The sequence below is a fragment of the Plectropomus leopardus genome, chromosome 19 (assembly GCF_026936395.1).
Source record: "Plectropomus leopardus strain MGB_pleo_1.0 chromosome 19, ASM2693639v1, whole genome shotgun sequence".
Classification (NCBI taxonomy): Eukaryota; Metazoa; Chordata; class Actinopteri; order Perciformes; family Serranidae; genus Plectropomus; species Plectropomus leopardus.
The window spans coordinates 13,381,221-13,401,228 of NC_142194.1; the positions used below are offsets into that span (position 1 = coordinate 13,381,221).

The 20,008-nt window shown below is 40.0% G+C and overlaps 1 protein-coding gene across 2 annotated transcripts in view; it reads left to right on the plus strand.

Moving 5' to 3' along the window:
* kcnh4b (potassium voltage-gated channel, subfamily H (eag-related), member 4b) overlaps positions 1 to 20,008 on the plus strand; it is a 54,906-nt gene that overhangs the window by 22,802 nt on the left and 12,096 nt on the right. For both annotated transcript variants that reach the window (XM_088070128.1, XM_088070129.1), the window contains 7 exons: positions 6,305 to 6,545; positions 8,353 to 8,510; positions 8,895 to 9,096; positions 10,838 to 11,032; positions 12,696 to 12,895; positions 13,184 to 13,433; positions 13,525 to 13,739. In XM_088070128.1, the coding sequence (XP_087926254.1) occupies positions 6,305 to 6,545; positions 8,353 to 8,510; positions 8,895 to 9,096; positions 10,838 to 11,032; positions 12,696 to 12,895; positions 13,184 to 13,433; positions 13,525 to 13,739 (1,461 nt within the window). The remainder of the gene's footprint in view (positions 1 to 6,304; positions 6,546 to 8,352; positions 8,511 to 8,894; positions 9,097 to 10,837; positions 11,033 to 12,695; positions 12,896 to 13,183; positions 13,434 to 13,524; positions 13,740 to 20,008) is intronic.

Genomic DNA, 20,008 nt, shown 5'->3' on the forward strand with positions numbered 1-20,008 from the left:
TCACAACAACACAGTTTCTCTTTCTTTCTTGCACATCGAGAGCATGACCAAGATTCTGCAGTTTAGTTAAACCTTTTCAACTTTAAAGCCACTTTTCACTGATTCCCTGCAGAAGAGAAAGACAGCACATTTGCCTAATTTATTTGTAATCTTAGAGAATGATTATAGCATACAGTGCGGCCGTAAGCGTACATTCAGGAGAAGCTTGTGATGATGTTGCATATTAAAAATGTAGGCAATCCGTGAGTTCTTGGATGCAAAACAAAAACACTGAGTGGTTAGAATACAAATCAGATCTATTTTTGTAAGATATTGATTTGTTTTGGTCTTTGACAGCTCATTGGACTGTGTCTTGTGTATCCATCAGTGACTTTGGAGAACCTTTTATCTTGCAGGCCTGCCACCAGTGTTAAACAGATACAATGCAGTTTGCATTAGGATGAGATTCAAAGCATGCACATTCGAGATTAAACGTGTTGGTGTTTGCTTGTTTGCTTGCATTGGCTTTTTCTCACACCTTACCTTCTTGTGCCTAAAGTTTGTACACTATATATCTGTGTAGCTAATGTTGCATCATACAAATCAGTGAGTATTAATTAGAAACTAATATTCACTTGGTGTTTCATGATAATATGGTTACACACACACCAGACAGCTACTCTAAGCCGAGGCATATTTTTTTATTAGACACAGTTTCACTGGACTGACCTCAGATGGTACATTTCATTTCATGAAATTGTCTCCTCATAAAACATAATTTCATAACAATTCTGAGTGAAGCTACTGCTGCTGATATTGAAATGATAAGAAAGAGGGAAATACAGGGAAGTATAAGAATGTAAAAACAAAAATCTAAAAATAGAAACACAGTAATATTAACCAATTTGATTGATAAATAAATATTTAAATGTTTCAAATAATAAAAAATAAATTATTTATAATATGCTGAGTATGTAACGTGAAAATGTAAATGTAAAAAAAATACAGTAGACAATATGCACTAATATTTAAATATTTAAATTACAATAAGGATGGATATGAAAAAAGTACCATGGCAACAGTGCAGCAGTGACCATAGCAACAGCACTTTATCTTAAGGTCAGCTATTTAGCTAACTTTCAGTTGCTGAAAGAAGAAGCTATCTTAACAATAACTGAATTCAACTGGCTACATAAGAAAAAAAAACTGGGAACAACAATGTTTACTTTGGTAACAAGATGTAATATTATAAGCGGATCAGGCGTGTGGGATTTATGTGTGATTAACTGCCACCGCTGGAAAGTCATTAGCATTGCTTTTTGTTACTGGAAATGGAGAGAGTGTGTTTGTCTGTCCGTGGTAATGAACAAAAAACGTTATATTTGTTTTGAGTTTGTCACGCACAAAAAATGCGTCGTTAACCTCCTGGCACAATTTGAATTATTTTTTAGAAATCACCAAAGCAGTCCAGCAACCGAAAGGTACATTCACTACAGTTATGACAGAAATTAGGCCCCTCACACTTTTTGGTCGTGATCATTTTGAGTCTCTGGTTGTTTTGCCTCTTTTTGTCGTTATTTTGAGTGTCTTTGTGGTCGTTTTGGGTCTTTTTGTAGTTTTTTTAATCTCTTTGTGGTTTTTTTTGTATCTCCTTGTAGTTATCTTTTTGTGGTTCTTTTGTGCGTCTTTGTAGTCTTTTCATCTCTTTGTGGACATTTTGCCTTGTACCTGTTTTTGTGGTTGATTTGTGTCTCTTTATAGTCTTATCGTCTCATTTAAGTCATTTTGAATCTCTTTATGATTGTTGCTAGTGTCTTTGTGGTTGTTTATCTCTTTGTGGTAATTATATGTCGATTTGTTGTATTTTTGTCTCTGTGTCTTTGAGTCTCTTTGTGGTTGTTTCTGCATCTCGTTGTAGTTGCCTTTAGTCCTTTTTGTGGTCGCTCTGTGCTCATTTTGCATCTTTTTGTATCCATTGTATGTGTCCTTGTACCTCTTTGTAGTTTTTTTGCATCTCTTTATAGTTGTTTTGAGTCTCTTTGTAGTAATCCAGTAATTCAGTAATCCATCACTGGTTGAATGTGGTGAACTTGCTGCTTATGCACAGGGCATGAACTAGATGACATGTTATGTGGAAAAAAATATAAGATTAGTTTGTATAAAGTGAAAAAGGAATTAGAATAAGGATGGCCACAGTGCGTCATTGAGCCATGATTTCAGGCAGGCTCAAAAAATCCTGGACGCAAAAATGGCAAAGAACAGTTAAATGGCCTAACTCCAAAATGCAGAACTGTATAACATTTTCAGGTTTTCAACAAGCATTATGATGTGTTTTAAAAAAAAACTCAGATTTTACATCACCCTGACTATACACTCGTCGTTCACTCTGCTTTGACACGTTTTCCCTCCCTCTCCATCTGTCACTTTTACCGCACCTCCTTTTGGCTTCATCCCTCTGGATCATTCTGTCTCTCCCCGTATTGTCTGTCTGTCACTCTGTTGCCCTCAATTTTCTTCTGCTTTTGACTTATCTCTCCTACTTCCTCTTTCTCTCCTACTGCAGCTCAAGTATCGAAGCCCCCAACTCTAACCTCCAATACTTAATATTTCCCAAGTGCTATTTTAAAGTACTTCTACTCAAATCTTCTGCAAGTTAATAATTCCTTTCCTTTTCCATATACAGTATAATCCATGACCAGTTAATAAAATGTGACACATTGACACATTGCTTAAGATCCAATGCTCCACCTCAGCCAGCTACAACATTAAGATGTATCTGTAATGACAACTAAATATCCAAATTATATTATGTATTAACTTGTGATACCATAACACTGAAAATGGCCATTTTCTGCAGAGTGAGTACTTTTATTTTTTATACTTTGGACTTATCTTGTACTTATAATACCCCTGAGATTTTAAATGCAGGACCTCAACTTGTAATATTTTTACATAGGTTTTTTTTTTTGCTACTTTGAGTTAAGTAATGGATCAAAAATACTTCTTCCGCCACTGCTATCCTCCCACTCTGACTATATTTTTCCCATTCTGTTTTCATTCTTCTTGTCTGTCTTCCCCCTACATCTTTCTCTCACTTTGTCTCTCTGTCCATTTCTTTCTGTCTGTCTCTCGATAGCAGTTAGCTAACAATGTCTTCCTCTGCCTCCACACCACAGCCAGCCAAATCTGCTCTGACTGGATCTCTATTTGTAGCCCATCAGCCTGCCAGGCAAGGAAGAAAAGGGGGTAGCTATACTTATGCTGGAAGACATATATCTTTAGGTGAGAGCCCAGTCGTGAAACATAGAGATAACGAAGTGGCAATTATGTGCTGAAAATTAATCATTTAAAGTACATGTATATCATTTAAAAATGGAAATTTGTTAGCTGGTTTCAAAAGTACTCTGTGTGCACCTTTTTTTCTGTCCGCAGTGGTTGCATATTTTTTAAATGGTCTACCAAACACAACATCGCCTCCTCAAAAACATGTTGAGCGTGAGTTTTTTATTGCCTGAAGGTCTCTTCCCAAAACACAAACACTCTGAGTTGTTGTTTTGTCTGTTCTGGCACTTCTGATGCTGTCAACCCATGAGTGTATCAGCTACTGTATAACTAAGCACGCTGACAAGTAGCTCAGAGTTGATTTTAAGCACTTTCCCAGAGGAGAGCCGCTCTTGCCTCTTTTCACTTTATTGCACTTGTCAGAGGGCCATGAATCTGGAGGCATTTTTTAAGTTGTGATTCAAACGCTTCTTTGGCTGAGTGTGAAATACAGAACTCATAGATTGTGTTCATGACCTGTGCTCTCACATCTTCCCTCAGTTTATCGTTTTTTTCTCTTCTTATTTTTGCCCTCCGCACACTCACGCACAAACACTTTCAGACAGAGAATGTTTATCTTTAGTCTCGCGCTGTAACGCAATTTGAAAGAGAAAACTGAATTGTTGAACCTGGAGATCATGTTGCCAAGTGTAGTAGGTGTACAGTAGTGATCCTACAATCATATAATAAGTACTGAGCAAAGCAGAGTCAATTGAATAGTATTTGCTTACTTGTGGGTTTGCTGTAATTTTACAGTTTTTATTGTGCTCTCCTGCTGCATTGTTAGGAAAAAAAAGTAGTAAAGTAGTATTTTGTTTTATATATTAAAGGCTGAGGATCTTGTGTGCTTGAGGGAGTGCTTTCTCTGTGTATCCTCTTCCCCATCAAGGACATGCTTTCATCAGTGCTGAAGGCCAAAGCATGCTGGGAGTTGGAGTTGAAACAGTAAGCTTTGAGCTACAGCGTGAGTTAATGAAGTGCGAAGACCAGCTGTAGCTGTGTGACATGCTTGTCCCATGTGTCCCCGCAGTGCTGGGCTTTTCTTTTCTAATCATTGGGATGTGCTCGGCTGACCGCCTCGAGTGCCAAAGGTCGGGCGGGCGCGCTGACCTCTGCGTTGTAAGGCAAATTGAAAACAAAGAGCCCAGCTTTTGCTGACATTGCTTGAATGATCATTAAAGTGTTTACAGCTGTTGATGACAGTCAGCAAGATCTCTCTACTAGATTCTCCACTGACTACAACTGACTGACATATCATGATAAATGAAAAGCTCTCACATACCTAAACAATAGAATAGGTCGATATCCACTGATTTCCAAAATATGACCACCCGCAAAACAACATTTATTACCATGTTAACAGTCACACAACACATCCATAATGTCAGGAAAGAGTCGCAGTTCTGTCCAAAACTACCTGGCAAGGTAAACTATGTTGTTAGGTTTAGAAAAACACATCATGGTTTGACACATGGACTGTATATAAAGATGGACAATGTGTCTCCATATACTCTTAATGTACAAAAATGTAGCCAAAATGTCTTGGTGCTGGTGATGTCATGATCTGTAGAGATCTCTGCGGTGTCAGTTCCCACTCATTCACCCGTCCGACCAATCCTGAGCAGTGCCATTGAATGTAAGCACACCAGTTTGCACACACAGCCGGCAATCATGACATCAAACCCCCTCTTCAATAGCATCAAATAACTGATTAAAAATCACATTTTTTAAGAAACGAATACTTGAACTTACATTCGCCTAAGAACTACTTAAAATCACAGAGACCATCTCTGGTAAAAATCAGTTTAATGTGTGCTTCGATCTTTTAGTTTGGTGTCTCATCCACTGCCATGGAGGGGCGAAAAAGCTATAATCAGTACAGTTTTTGTTTCCCTTGGAATAATTTGAACATTTCTGCTGCCAGTATAATTTACTACATTTTTACAGAACAATTTGGACTTATTTATTTTGCTTCATGTGTGCAACTCAGTGTGTCTTTGTTCTCTGGGATTTTTTTCTCTTTTACCCCCCCCCCCCAAATAACTTCGTGTGCCTGTTCCCTCTAAGTGAGCTTCAGAGCCCTTACAAGGAAATCTCCAGTTCAGACTTACTTTTTTAGCCTCCCTGTTGTTTGCCTCACCTGTTTGTCAAGTGGCCACATTGTTCTTGGATGAATTACTGCTCATTTATCTCTCCTTTCTGTTTCCCTCTCATCACTGTCAAAAGGTAATATCTTCCCCCCCGTCTCCTAAACATGGTTAATGCTATTATGTGCCAAGTGCATGGTTCCATTTGGAGAGCTGCAGTCTCATTATGTGCCAAATGGGTTCCCCACCTCATCAGTAATAGCAATCCATGCTTTCTGCGATTGGATTTTCTCAATAAAACATTACATGAGTGGAATGAATAAGCATTGAACCCAAACCTAACAGCAGCTGATGGCAACTGTACCGAAGCACCTGAGACTAAAAACATTAATGGCATTCAGAGGGGTGAAGTCAAGCCAAGGCCAAGTCATATTTGAGATTAACAGACGTCATCGTTGGTAATAAGTTTCTCCCTCACTGACCACAGTCCGCTCTTTATCATTTTGTATTATTACTGAACAGCCATTTAAAAAGGTCCATGAGGAGACTGTCCAGAATAGATAACCAGCAGCAGTACCATATCTGTTTCACTTGAGTTGTCTACTGTACTGAATCATCAGCGGTCAGAGCACCAGAGAGGGTGCTGACATTTATATTGTCTGTTTCTGCAAAATCTTGGCACGGCACTGTCCATCTGATTACCATTTATTTTCACAGCACTCCACCTCATGACCATCTGGTTATCAAGTTATTCATTTATTCAGCTTCTCAGTGCTCTGTGTGTTTTTTTTTCATATTTATCAACATATGTTTGAAATTCAAGAGGTTATTGAGGGCGAGTGTGTGTAAATATATTAATGCGTATGACTGTGTATGTCCTCTTTCCAAGATTTTTACATGACTTTCTGTTCTTACAGGGCATTATTGATAAGCCTTCAATACCAGAGTACAAGGTGGCAGCAGTGCAGAAGTCACGCTTCATTCTGCTCCACTACAGTGTGTCCAAAGCCCTGTGGGACTGGCTCATTTTGCTGGCCACCTTCTATGTGGCTGTCACCGTGCCCTACAATGTCAGCTTCACACCGTATGATGACCATGTCACAGCTGCGCGCTCCACCATCGTCAGCGACATTGTAGTGGAAATGCTTTTCATCTTAGGTGAGAGTTGAAAAGAAGACTTTTCAGATTTTTAACTAAAGGTCCTGCTGTGGCTCAACTCATTAGGAGGTTCAAATTGTGTCTTTACCATCATCAAGTCAGTTCTATCTACTTATTTTGAAGCTTAAGTTTAGTCCAATCAACTCATGTAGAGCTCTCGATATCTGAATCATAACGATATTTTTGTGCTTTTCAAATTATTCGGATTCATTTGGTAAGATGTGAGATTTTCATCAAAAATCTGGCCATTTTCTTGGCACCTGTGCCGCCTATGGCAGCAGGGCAGCAAGAGCCACAAAGGAAAGAGAATTTAACAGTGTGTTGACAGATGTTTGCTTTCATTACCAATGCTGCAAAGTCAAGGTACCAAATCTGTGGCTCCAGAAAGTTTTGGGGTTTTTTTACCTTTGACTAAAAAGTTATTTTTGGCAGTAAAGGCTGCCAACCCCTGATCCAAAGGAAGAAATGAGATGGTTAAAATTCAACATGCTTCAAAGACACCCCTTTTCCACCAACATGGAACAGGTTCTCTTACAGTCTGAGCACCTTATTTTAATTCATTCAGAACATTCAACCAAAAATAAATTGGTTCAGAACCCAAAAAGTTGGATTCCCAGCTGGAACAAAAAAATAGCAAGTTTTCTGTGAATAAACTTTGAATAATCTGTTTCCTAACTTGAAGTGTGAACCGTGACGACACCAGTGGGCATGTCATATTCTGCAGGTTGGAAAGAGATGATCTTCCACGTAATATTCTTCTCTGTCTTCTGAAATTAATATTTGATCAATACTTGTTTTTTGGATAAAAACAAACATCTGCCACCATAAACAGGAAAAAAAAATCACTGGTAATTAATGGTATCTGCCATCTTTTGACTGCTGTTTACTACTGTTGTACACTCTGTTGATGGCGCATCCCTGATTCCAGCAGTTCCACTCAAAACAGATGGAAATGCGGGTTGGTTTGTGAGACAGACCTAAACGTAACCAGTTTAAGAACCAGCTAATTTGGTGGTAAAGGGGTGTAAGTGTGAGTAAATTTGGAGCGCATGTCCAAATCCCTCAGCTTAATTTCTGCTTGTTTTTGCAAGCTCAATTACTTAGTCACTACCCAGACTTTCTTTGTTTTTGTAATTTGGCATGATAAAATGCATATTTAAAAGGTGGAAACAGCCTCATATAGCACTCAAAATAAGGCATGCAAGCCAAAAAAACATTCAGGGAATATGGTATATTAGACAGGAGATTTCTACTTTTTTTAATTTAGGTGGTCTGAAAATCTTTATTTCATTTTGCCAAAAATCACTATCATCATCTCACCTTCTTTTAGCTCCTTATGACTGAAATTTGTATTGAGTGATGAGCCAACATCTCTGCAAATATCGACAGCTTGGATGACAGATGAGGTTTTCTACATCAGACCGCACACCCAGAGGTCTGCCTGTTCTGTGCTCGCCACATTCTGACACTAAGATGGAGATGATCACTCTGACAAACTCACTGATCCGTACGGACACCTTAAAACAATGACATATTCCAGCTGTTTTATGTTTTCATGCATAGCTAAAAGTGTGAATGACAAGCATCGTGGTGTGGTCTGACATGTGTATCACATACACGTGAACCAACAGGATTGAATCTGAGCTTGTGAACTTTCGCACTTTCATCTTTCCTCACTTTTTATGGTCTGTTTCATTTGAACAGTCAAACACACACAAATGTGTGACCTCTTCCAATTTAATGAAAATGAACATACCATCTTCTAGTCACTTGGGGGAAAAATGACCCTCAACCTTTGTGTTTACAGACATTATCCTGAACTTCCGCACCACCTACGTGAGCCAGTCAGGGCAGGTGGTGTATGAGGCACGCTCCATTTGCCTTCATTACGCCACCACCTGGTTCTTCGTGGACCTGGTGGCTGCCCTGCCCTTCGACCTGCTGTATGCCTTCAACATCACAGTGGTGAGTGCAACTGGACAATAATATGTTAAGCCTTCTCCTTTTCCCTGCACTCTGTGACTGCTGACACAAGTGGCAAACGGCTTACTTATAATAAATACAGATTTCCCCTGAAATGTATAGCCCTTGGAAATACGCTACCTTCCATTCCTCAAGGCTGCTTTTGTTACGGCCTGTCTGCCTGTGTGACGAGTTCTCCCTAAATAGTGCATTTTGCACAAAATAAGCACATTTGTTTGAGCAAAATAAATCACTGCTTATCCAAGCTGTGATAGTCAGCTGTGTATATGCAGTATATGTATTTCCAGATATAACAAGGAAGATGGATTCGCTTGCTGTTTGTTTTTCTCTGTCACTATGCCCACCATACTGTTCTCTCCTCTTCAGACCTCCTTGGTGCACCTGCTTAAAACAGTACGCCTGCTGCGCCTCCTTCGGCTGCTCCAGAAACTGGATCGTTACTCCCAGTACAGCGCCATGGTGCTCACCTTACTGATGTCTGTGTTTGCCCTGCTGGCACACTGGATGGCCTGCATCTGGTACATGATTGGACGAAAGGAGATAGAGACCAATGAGGCCTGGGACACTGGTGAGTCTGACTGCATCTTGCTGGAGAGGAATCTGTTAAAGTACAGTGGTCAGGTTTGGTGTTTTATTCAGCAAGAGTCACAGAGAAATGAAGTAATAGTTCCAGCTGATTTTTACCATGTGCGATCATTTATTCATTGTCTTCACTGTGCCTCCTGACAGGAAATAAGTCATTCAGGTGCTCATTTCATAACTGAAAGAACCAGTTTCAGGGAATCATTGGGATAGTTTGGCAGAAATGGAATTTAAAATGATAGGTCTGTTTATTTGTTGGTGTGTAATCACCTGAAAATAAGAATTGTGCACTTTTTGTAATCTCAGAATCAGCCATTTCTATCTACATAGGGAGCAGATCCTCATCTATAACCATGTTGCATCTCCATGTCTCTACAGTAGCCCAGAATGGACAAACCAAACACTGGCTCTTCATAGGGCCATTCTCATTTTCGTTTTGGTACCATAGTAAACAACCCCTCCATGACAACAATGTCCCAAAAACACTTTTTTTGTTTGGCAAAACTGCTTTTCAGTGTTTTTACTGGTATGGATGTCCGGGTGTTTCTTTAAGATAATTCAGCCCACAATAAAAATCTTTTGAATGTCTGGATCTTAAGAGAAGAAAGGTGAGCACGCGTTAGCAGGCACTGGACTAGCAGCCCGTCTCCTACGTATGAAACAACATCAGAGAAACACTGATTTGTAACACGAAATTGCTTTATTCAGTGTTTTTACCTGTTTAAATCACAGGTTTGTTTGTTTTGGAGAAGAGGAGAGGATAATTGTGGATAATTTGGTTCCCAGTAAAAACCTGTTATCAAAGGAATTCTAACTGGGAGAAGTTTAAGCTGGTTGCAATCTATGGTTTGCTTCAGTTACCGTAGGTGCTGTGTAAGTCAGCTGTTTTCTTGCCTAAATAGACAGAAATACCAACACATGAGACCAAAGAGTAGATTTTGCTTTGGTTGTGTCCCCACTCAGCTATAAATAGTCATGGCTCACCTTTTGGGATGTCTGTCTCTGCTCAGTGGTGAGCTGGTAGCACACAGCACACTCTGGCGCTCTAATGAGGACTGTCTGAAACCGGATCAAAAGCTGATATAAAAAATTGCTGGTGGGAAGCAGCGCAGTAGTGTCTTGTTTGTGTCACTGTTTGAAAATGGCTCAACACGGAGACCAAAGAAAGCCCATAATCAAAAACTGGCAGGCTTTTTTAGCCTATAAATTATCTGAGGAATATCTGAGCACTTGTCTTATTATTTACCCAATGACTGCTTCAGATCATAACCATGTCAAGGTTTTATTACCAGCAAAACGACTACAAACACGTTCAATCCTGCAGCTCAACCAGCATATATGATTTTTAAAATGGCAACACACATGCTGTGACATACTCACACTCACTCATACTCACGCCCAGTGTGCTGTGCAGCACGTGTGTTCCTGTTTGTGTGTATGTGTAAGTGAGCATACATTTGAGTGAGTATATTCTGTACAGGGAGGTTCTGTCGTACCTGCTAATTAACACTTGGCCTTATTTATCCCTGGAGGAGCCAGTCTAATTCTGCCTTATCCCACATCTACATACCATCCTCCTGACACACACAAACATACACTTATGTCTCTCTTAGACCAGATATTACACTCCCACCCTGCCACTATCATCTATCTAAGAGCTCACAGAACAAAAACATGAACCATAAACTTTGGACTTTGTTCCCTTATGCTCTAATTCCTCATTAAAGGGTGGCTTCACGAGCTGGGCAAACGTCTGGAGACACCCTACATCAACAGCACGGTGGGCGGCCCGACAGTGCGCAGCTCCTACATCGCTGCCCTTTACTTTACCCTCAGCAGCCTGACCAGTGTGGGCTTCGGCAACGTTTGTGCCAACACCGATGCTGAGAAGATCTTCTCCATCTGCACCATGCTCGTCGGCGGTATGTCTGACACCAGGGTACATTCTCCCTCTGGCGTCCTGGCATAACTGTGCCTCTCTTTGGTATGCCAGTGCATGAGATTCAGCAGGAAGTGGGTTGGATGGTTTGGCTAACCTTTAAAACCCAGCTTGTTGCCATCTTTATATACCAATAAACAGATTATTTTAGCTGAGGTGGCAATTATTGATGCAACAACTTATTATTATGTGTTTGTGTTTTTCAGACTGCATGTCAGAACAGTAATATGAAAGAGGCTGTGAATGATAGTGCCCCCTGTGTTGATCAAGGAAATAATAGTAACAAGTGTAGATGACTGGACACAAGGTTCCCACCGGCATGGAAAAATCATTGAATTTCACATTTTTCCTAGCTTGGAAATTCATGGAATTTGTAAGAATCATTGAAAGTTTTGAAAAAGTCATGGAATTTTGTTCTGTGTGATGGAATTCTTACAGATATTTTCCATGGATGACCTTTCACTTGATATAGCATAACGGCAAATACATTTCCTGTAGCTGTTGACATTGCTCTAATATGCAATGTCTGAAAACGCTTTGGTCCGTGTGACATAAACTTTGTCATCCACCCATGTCCACGAGGGTCTGCCTGGACCCTAAGTGGACATCCACATGTAGCCGATGTTTTGTGACTATGGGAATTTTATGGATATCAAGTGTGTTGACTTCACATGCTCTGGTCTCTTCTTCCACACTCCCATCCAGTCCAAAACAGTGCGGTTAAGCAAACTGAAGCTGCTCAACCAAAGTGAAGTTAGGTTTAAGTTGGAAATTTGACATTCACTGCAGACCCAGCAGCGTATTCTTATTTTCAGTTTCACCCAATATTGGCAGTAGGAGGTCGGTAACCTCACCTCCAAGCCCTTTCTGTTGTTACTGGGGGCAGATGCAGACCATCAGTTTTACTATGAATAAAAACTATGTGCATGTCCATGTGCCACTGTCTGCCGACCTTCGATGCAAAAAGTTCTTGTTTTTCTTGTATGACTCCATGTAAAAGAGCAAACCTGTTGATCTATTCATTAATAGGGGGTCGTGTTTAACAGCAAAACTGTATCAGAAAACCTGTTTACAAACTCACACAACTAGTGCAGTATAATTCAAGTCACATTTATCCAGTTATATGCTCATTACTTCTTAAACACCAATTTTCCCTAAAAAAATCTGAGTTTGAAGGCTTTGAAGAGAGCATATGTAGCTCTATAAGTTTCACTTTCAGTTTAGTTTTAAAACTTTTTTTAAGCAAAAATGCATATGTTTGGAAAGTACTGAGCCCAGAGCTGAATAAATCATCATCATGAGTTGTGTGAAAATTTTTAAATGATGTGTTGATATATTGCTTTGGTTTAACATGGTCTCCAATTAGTCAGTAAATCAATCTGTTCCCTGTTCTCCGTGGAGGCATGCGAGAAAAACAGTTTTCTATCTAAATTCAAAGCAACACTGCATGACTAATTAATATACAAATGGTCAATTTTTGGGTGAAGTACTTTTTTTTAGGTGTGTTTTTTTTTTAAATTGTCATAGGCTAAAATAAAATTACATCAGTACAAACTTTCAGATTGTATTATTTTTACAAGAGATACAAATATTCAGCCTTTATATTGTAATTTACAGTCTTTCATGATGTTTGTTTTATCACACAGCGCTGATGCACGCCCTGGTCTTTGGTAACGTGACAGCCATCATCCAGCGTATGTACTCACGGCGTTCTCTCTACCACACACGTATGAAGGACCTGAAGGACTTTATCCGTGTCCATCGTCTGCCTCAGCAAATCAAACAGCGCATGCTGGAGTACTTCCAGACCACGTGGTCCGTCAACAACGGTATAGATGCCAATGAGGTAGGATCCCCTTTCATTGTTGTCGTCATGTAATAGCTTTGTACATAGCGCCGTCTGTCCTTAAGAAACTCCAGGGCAAATGTTTAGATGAGCACTGAAACCTGTTCCACAGCCCAATCAAAACCCTTTGCAGCTGTAATTTTTTATCATCTTTCACAACACATGGCCGCCTGTACACCATCAACTGACATCCTATTGAAATTCAGAAGAGGGTAACTGGTGGCAACACAGACCGCTCCCTAATTACCAATGAGTGTCACACCTCATTACATCTGTCACACATCTCAGCTCCTGCACGACTTCCCTGATGAGCTGCGGGCCGACATCGCCATGCATCTGAATAAGGACATCCTCCAGCTGCCGGTCTTTAAGGGGGCCAGTCGTGGTTGCCTGCGTTCACTCTCCCTCCATATTAAAACTTCCTTCTGCGTCCCTGGGGAGTACCTCATCCGCCAGGGTGACGCACTGCATGCCAACTACTTTGTCTGCTCAGGGTCCCTCGAGGTGCTGAAAGACAGCATGGTGCTGGCGATATTAGGTTTGTATTGTGGTGTGGGCTTTGTTAGCATCATGCTCAAGGTGTTCATGAAGTGGATTAAGACAGTGAGTATTTATTCTTTTCATTTTAGGAAAAGGGGATCTTATTGGATCTGACCTGCCTGGAACAGACCAGGTGATCAAGACCAATGCTGATGTGAAGGCGTTGACCTACTGTGACCTCCAGTATATCAACGTGCGTGGCCTGAGGGAGGTGCTGGATCTCTACCCTGAGTACGCCAGTGTGTTCGCCTCTGACATCCACAACAACCTCACCTACAACCTGCGTGAGGGCAGTCAAGATGAGGTACTAAATGCACACTCGCACACAGAAAACTGGCGGCAATTAAATATGATGAACTGTAGCCAATAACAGCAGACAGTGTCTCACCTTGACACAAACCTTTGATTCACTACGCTTGGGCCTGCAGAAATCGTCATCCACTGTCTTACTCACATGTTTAGGACAAACCACAGAGAATTAAGAAGTTCATCATGTAGGCTATAGTGTAGTCTTGTGAACTAAGGCACTTTCTACTTTTTTTCCAATATAGTTCAACCTGTACAGTAGTTAAACTATGGTGAAATAGAGTCACAAAATAAGCTTTTACTTTTTGATTCTGGATGGCTGACAACAAAACCTGTGTCAAAGCCCAAACGCACTGAAAGTGGTAATTGACGCATCAATTAATGCACAGCACCAGCAGTACTTTATGGTTGCTAATGGTAGTTGTTTTTGTTGCATTGCAGAATTGCAGCTGTTGTGTTCATGAAGTTTTAAGCTTATCTAATGGAGATAATGTCAGCTGTTGTCCAAAAGGCTGCACGACTGCCACTCTGTCTCGCTGTCTCTCCTTTGGTCACTGGATCCTCTTTGATGCTCTGAAATCGAAATAAGGTCGAATAGAGTTATTAAAGCAGTAGGCGTCAACGCTTTTATTGCATGTTCGGCCATTAAAAACAAAAGGTGTACTTTAAAATCTACGAGTCAAACAAGGTTTATACTACTGCAGTAATTTTGTGTGTCTTTGAGCTATATTTGTATCTCATTTGGTCATTTTGTGTCTCTTTGCAGTTCCTTTTGCATCTCTTTGTGGTTGTTTTGTGTCTCTGAGAGATTATTTTTTTCCCTTTGAGATATATTATTCTTTTTTGATTGTTTTTGTCTTTTTGAGGTATATTTTATTTCTTGGTCGTTTTATGTCTCTCTGTTGTTCAGTTGACTTTCTTTGGGGTTGTTTTAGGTCTCAGAGGTCATTTTGTCCCACATAAAGGACATTTTGTGTCTCTTTGATTTATATTTAGTGCTCTTTTTTCTTTCTTTGTATCTCTTTTTGGTCATTTTGAGTGTCTTCCTGGTTAGTACATACTAATTCGAGTTACATCTTGCAGGTGATGGTCAGGGGCCCTATTACACTTTGGGCCCCTGGAACTGGGCCAAGTTGGCCCATTTAGTAATCCATCCATGGTCAGATGCTTTCAGTGTGTTTGGGCCTTCAGTCATCTTAAAAAGGTTCTGCTATTACACATGTATCTGTTGATCCTGTATTCTTGCTGCAAAAAGTGGACCCAGACATTGACCTGCCAGCTGCCTCACCCCTTCGTTTGTCTGAGCATGGAATAGAGCACACAGCATACCCAACAACACATTTGTTCTCCCCTAAGGTGCCTTTGTTACTCTCCTTGAAACTTGTTCTACGACTGCGACCAAAGGGCTGTTGGTGGCTTGATTGTCACACCAATTACCATGCGTGGGTGCTACTGTCAGGCAGCCCGTATCACTTCCCTGTTGCTACCCCAAAGCACAGCAGGATGACATTACACCCAGACACTGACCTCCTCTCCGTGCTGCCTGTTACCCCTCACAGTTATTTTAGAGAGCATTACATAAGGCAAGATAATCCTCCATCTGCAGAGAAAATGCACCTGTTGATGTTACACATGTGACTCATGTTTCCAGGCATTGTAATATAATCAATGTAAAGATACATTAAAATTTTTTTTTAAAAATCTAATAGTTTGATTAATTACAGAAACAGTGCAACAAAGTTCAGTGACAGTTTTGCGCGGCATTTTGTTGAACCGTGCGATCAAAACAAATTAACGCCAAGATATCTTTGATGTGTGACTGACAAAACTGACAAAGCTCCCCAAGGACTCTTCCAATCTCATCCTTATTGTTAGTCTCAAGCATCTTGCACTTGCTTCAAGCAGTCCTCTTGGCTCCCACAGGCCTCTCCCAGTGTTTGAAGGTTTTGTTGCTCATTAGTTTATTTAATTTTTCTTTTTTAATTGTTTGATTTGAAACATGAAGAACGGGACATCTGTGCTGGCTGTGTTAATTACTGGATGTCTTTTTGTCAGTCAGGCTGAGTGGACCAGCTTCAACTGTATTAATGAGGGCTTCAAAAACAGAATGATTATTTCTGTTCTGTGTTTCATTCCATCAAAAGACATCATAAATAACTAATTTAAGTTTAAAAATTTGGCAAACTACAGATACATGTATGACTTATAGGGAAAAAGTTGTCTTGAGACCTCTGTGATCAGAGATGGTGTGTTTGGTGTATAGATGCCACATACAAATTATTAGTGTTATTGCGGTATTTAATTGTGATTCAAGCAGGAGTCTCTACGGTGTGGCTGATCACGAGTACTCACTCTTTGTCTCACACCATCTGCTCAGAGTTTATGCTCAAGCACAAAGCCAGGGCACTGCCGCTCCCCTGACAGGATGAAGGAGTGCTCAGCTACCTGGTCAAGCTGCCAGCCCTCATAAAAACACACACACACACAAATATATTCCATCGTACAGGTCTCCTGCACGTCCTCACAGTGGGTGGCTTGAGGTTGGAGTTGTTGCAGGATGGGAGATCCTTTTACACATGAGAGATACTTGAGAATTGTGTACTGACTGTACAGCAATCAGTCAATTGTGGTGAAATACTGCCAGAGAAACAGATTGTGGGAATGCCTATTACAGTACGAGATATCCAAAAGGGGAATACTTTATTTTGGCAAAGTGGAAAACGCCCAGACTGCCAGCTGGAAAATTAGGGTTTTTTGTCAACTTTGTAATTTAATTTCAACTTCTCCTGCAGTGGCAACTAACCTCTTTTTTTGTAACCTCTTTTCAATAGGTTCTGGTAGAGAACATAAAAATTTTTCAGCTTCTTCTTTTAATTAAGCAAATTGAAAACAGAGACACATTGTTGTACCAGAAAAACCCTCTGTGCTGCTTTTAATACAGACACACTCATTCCTTAATTAATAGCAGCCCACCACGTTAAAACTGCCATAAATAGATTTTCTTTTTTTGGAGATGGACCGTTTTTTAGGAGCGCAATTGGATAAACTGTATCTACCAATCCCTTATTTATAGCACCACTGTTGGAGCGTATCACACACTTTAGGGCAGAGATGGAGCAGCAGAACAGCAGACACATGGAAATTGAAACTTAACCATTTATTGTGCTGTCTAAAAGTTTGCTTTCACTTGCAAACAGCTGCTCCTCTCATCCATTCATCTGATCAGCTCATGGACTCATGGAGTGCTGCGCTATGTTCACAGACCCACAAAAACCTTCAAACTTAGAGAGGGGACACATAATACACTCTCATTCTGTGGGAAACACTGCAATACCTTGAAAAGTATTAATATTTGATACCACAGGGAAAATTTGGGGCATAAAATGTGAATGTGAAAATGAGAAAGAGCAACTGGTACAGGTGAATCAGTAGTGCAAAAAATCTGTATTGAAACTGTTATGAATTGATCAAACTATATTTTTTGACAACCGTATTTCAAGTAGACTTTAATTTTTGCATTATATGATTGTAGGGGAGTGTTATTTGGACCAACTTGAAAATGTTTAATCACCAACTTTATAATAATGCAAAAAACAGTAATACTTTTTTTCAAGGTGGCTCTAAGTGATTTTTTTATATATAATATTCTCATATATAGCCATTTATCAAATGACAGTGTGAAAGGAGTTGCTCTTAGTGATACAGAAGCTGCAGAGAATTATCATCTAAATCTACAGCTACCCTCAACTTTATAGAGCTTTTAGTGAGTTTTTGTTCAGTGTTGAACTTGACTGTTGGTTGACTCTCATGGCACTCAAATTTTTGCTTTTGGCTGCAGCAGGCAGCTATTTCCTGTGAAACTGCACTAAAAATCACTGTACACTGCCATCTCAGCACCAATGGACAGGCAGGCACAGTTAGCCCCTAGCAATTTAAAAGGTAATATGTCAGTGTTGAGTTCACTAATGGTTTTGTTTCCCTCAAGTGGCTAAAAAGATTCTGATATTGCAGGTTTAAGGTCAGATTGAATGATTTGGTATGCACTTGCTCAAAAACTGAGGAGCAAAGCTTATTTCTTGAGGGAGGTGAGTTTCGATAGATAAAGGTTGACTGTGCTGTCCTGGGCAGAGTGTGAAGGTCATTCCACCACCAGGGAGCCAGCACTGAGTCCAAATTTGTTGGACTTTAATGACCATGTCGCCACAGGGAGAGTTTAGTAGTCAGTAGTCATGGAGTGTGAAGAACAAGCTGGCCGGTCAGGAGTTATAGATGCAAACCCCGCTGGAGCCTCACATGACAACAACAAAGTTAATAAAGGCAGCCAGTGGTAAGCAGTGGTGGGAGTGAAACAAGTGTTTTTTGAAAGCCGGAGACATGTTTATGAGACGTTGGATAGGATAAAAATACCAACTACAAGTGGGCTGAAAGGGTACAGAGAGGAGATGACAAAAAATGTCACAACAACTGTCCCAGGTGGCACTGTCATTTCAAGTACATCCTTCCAGTACAAAAGATCATTGACAGCTCTCTCTCTCTGAGAAATATCCAGATGAACTCTTCCTACACTTGACATAATGATAAACAATGTTTTATCCGCCTCTCTCTAACTTGCAGCAAACGGCACAAGACATACTTGGAGTTTTCGCCCATATCCTCTAATGGCACCCAACTAAACTCCTGTTTCCAGGATAACTGAAATGTTTGCTCGTGCTTAAACTCAGAAGCTTTGCCTTTACCTGGTGCCACTTTTTGCAAGCCCAATCAGAAACTCTCAGCAGAGATAAGAAGAAAGTGAGATGGCTCACTCTTTAGCTATCCTCATCATCTGCTCAAGAAAAACAATGATGTGTCATTTTAAAAAACTTTGCCTGAGCAAGTGAGTTGCTAGATTTACTTATCCAATGTGATATTTTACTTCTCCCTGTCCAATCAGCTATCCTTTTGTTAAACCCTGCCGTATATTGAATCACTTTTAACTTGAACACATGTTAAAACTGAGAGTGTAAAAAGCAGTTAGCGAGCAAGTCTAAGAGAGTTTTAACAGTTAGCTAAAGTTAATGTGTACATGCTTAAAAGTAGCTAAAAATTGTGAATATACAGTTAACTATATCATGTTAGTTAGCTAAATGTCTGATAATACACACTAGTAGTACAAATGCAAACTTGACCAAATCAAGCCCAAACATTGGCATTTTAACTTTATGAAAATATAGTATATATGAAAAAATACTGCAAAATATGATACAAAAAAAGCGTTAAAAGACTATTACAAAAAAACACATTAAGTGTTCAGTAATAACCAGGTAATGATTTAGATTCAGATTAACACATTTGGAACCAGGTTGGCAATGTTTCACCTAACAGAGGTGCAGGGTTATGTCCTTCTACTGCTCTAGACTTTCTAGACTCTTATAGAAAAATACAAAACGTGATTGACAGGTTGCATATTGCACAAAGCCCCGACATACTCTTGTATGCACAAGCTTGCCGTACTGAAAAAAGTCATTTAATACCCTGCAAACCCACTTTGATATGTGGGACATTAATGGCATCCGTGCCCCATTAATTGATATTGATGTTCAGTTAATGTCATTTGGCACTAAAATCTCTGGCTGGGTAGTTAATGATTCGCTCCAGGGTGTGTCTTCCTTATGAGGTGAATTTGTCCCTGCCTTGAATAGACCCTCACATTTATCCCCTCTGCCTCTCACAAAGCACAAACTCTGAATAGATGCAAAGTTTCACAGCTGGAGTTATATTTTTGCATTAATTGCCTTTTAGTGGTGATGATATTTAAACTCAGTATTGTGCTTCAATGAAGGTCTAAATTTAATGCGTTTCCACAGTGAATTGGCTTCCTGCATCAAAGAGCATTACTGGCACTGTACTGGTGGAGCGATAGACTGCGGCTTGTGTTGTCACATTAAGCCATGTTGTCAGAAGCACATTTTTCACACATGAGGGAAAACTTCACACTAGCACAGTTTCATTTTCCATCCAGCTGGTGATTATGCTAAATTGCTAGCAATTTCTCCTCACACCAGCCGAAAGACAAACTTTAGCTGGAATCCCTCTGCAATCGAGAGAAAGGATCAGTTATTTGTTTCAACTTGTGTAGCAAATGAGTTATTATTGGCCAAGGTCATTTAGATAGTTCCTAAAGGGAAAACAGTTCAAGGGGATAAAACAGTAAATAACAAATCTGAATTTTACACAGTTTTATCAATGCATTGGCATCAGCAATTTCTTTTATTTTGACCTCCATTT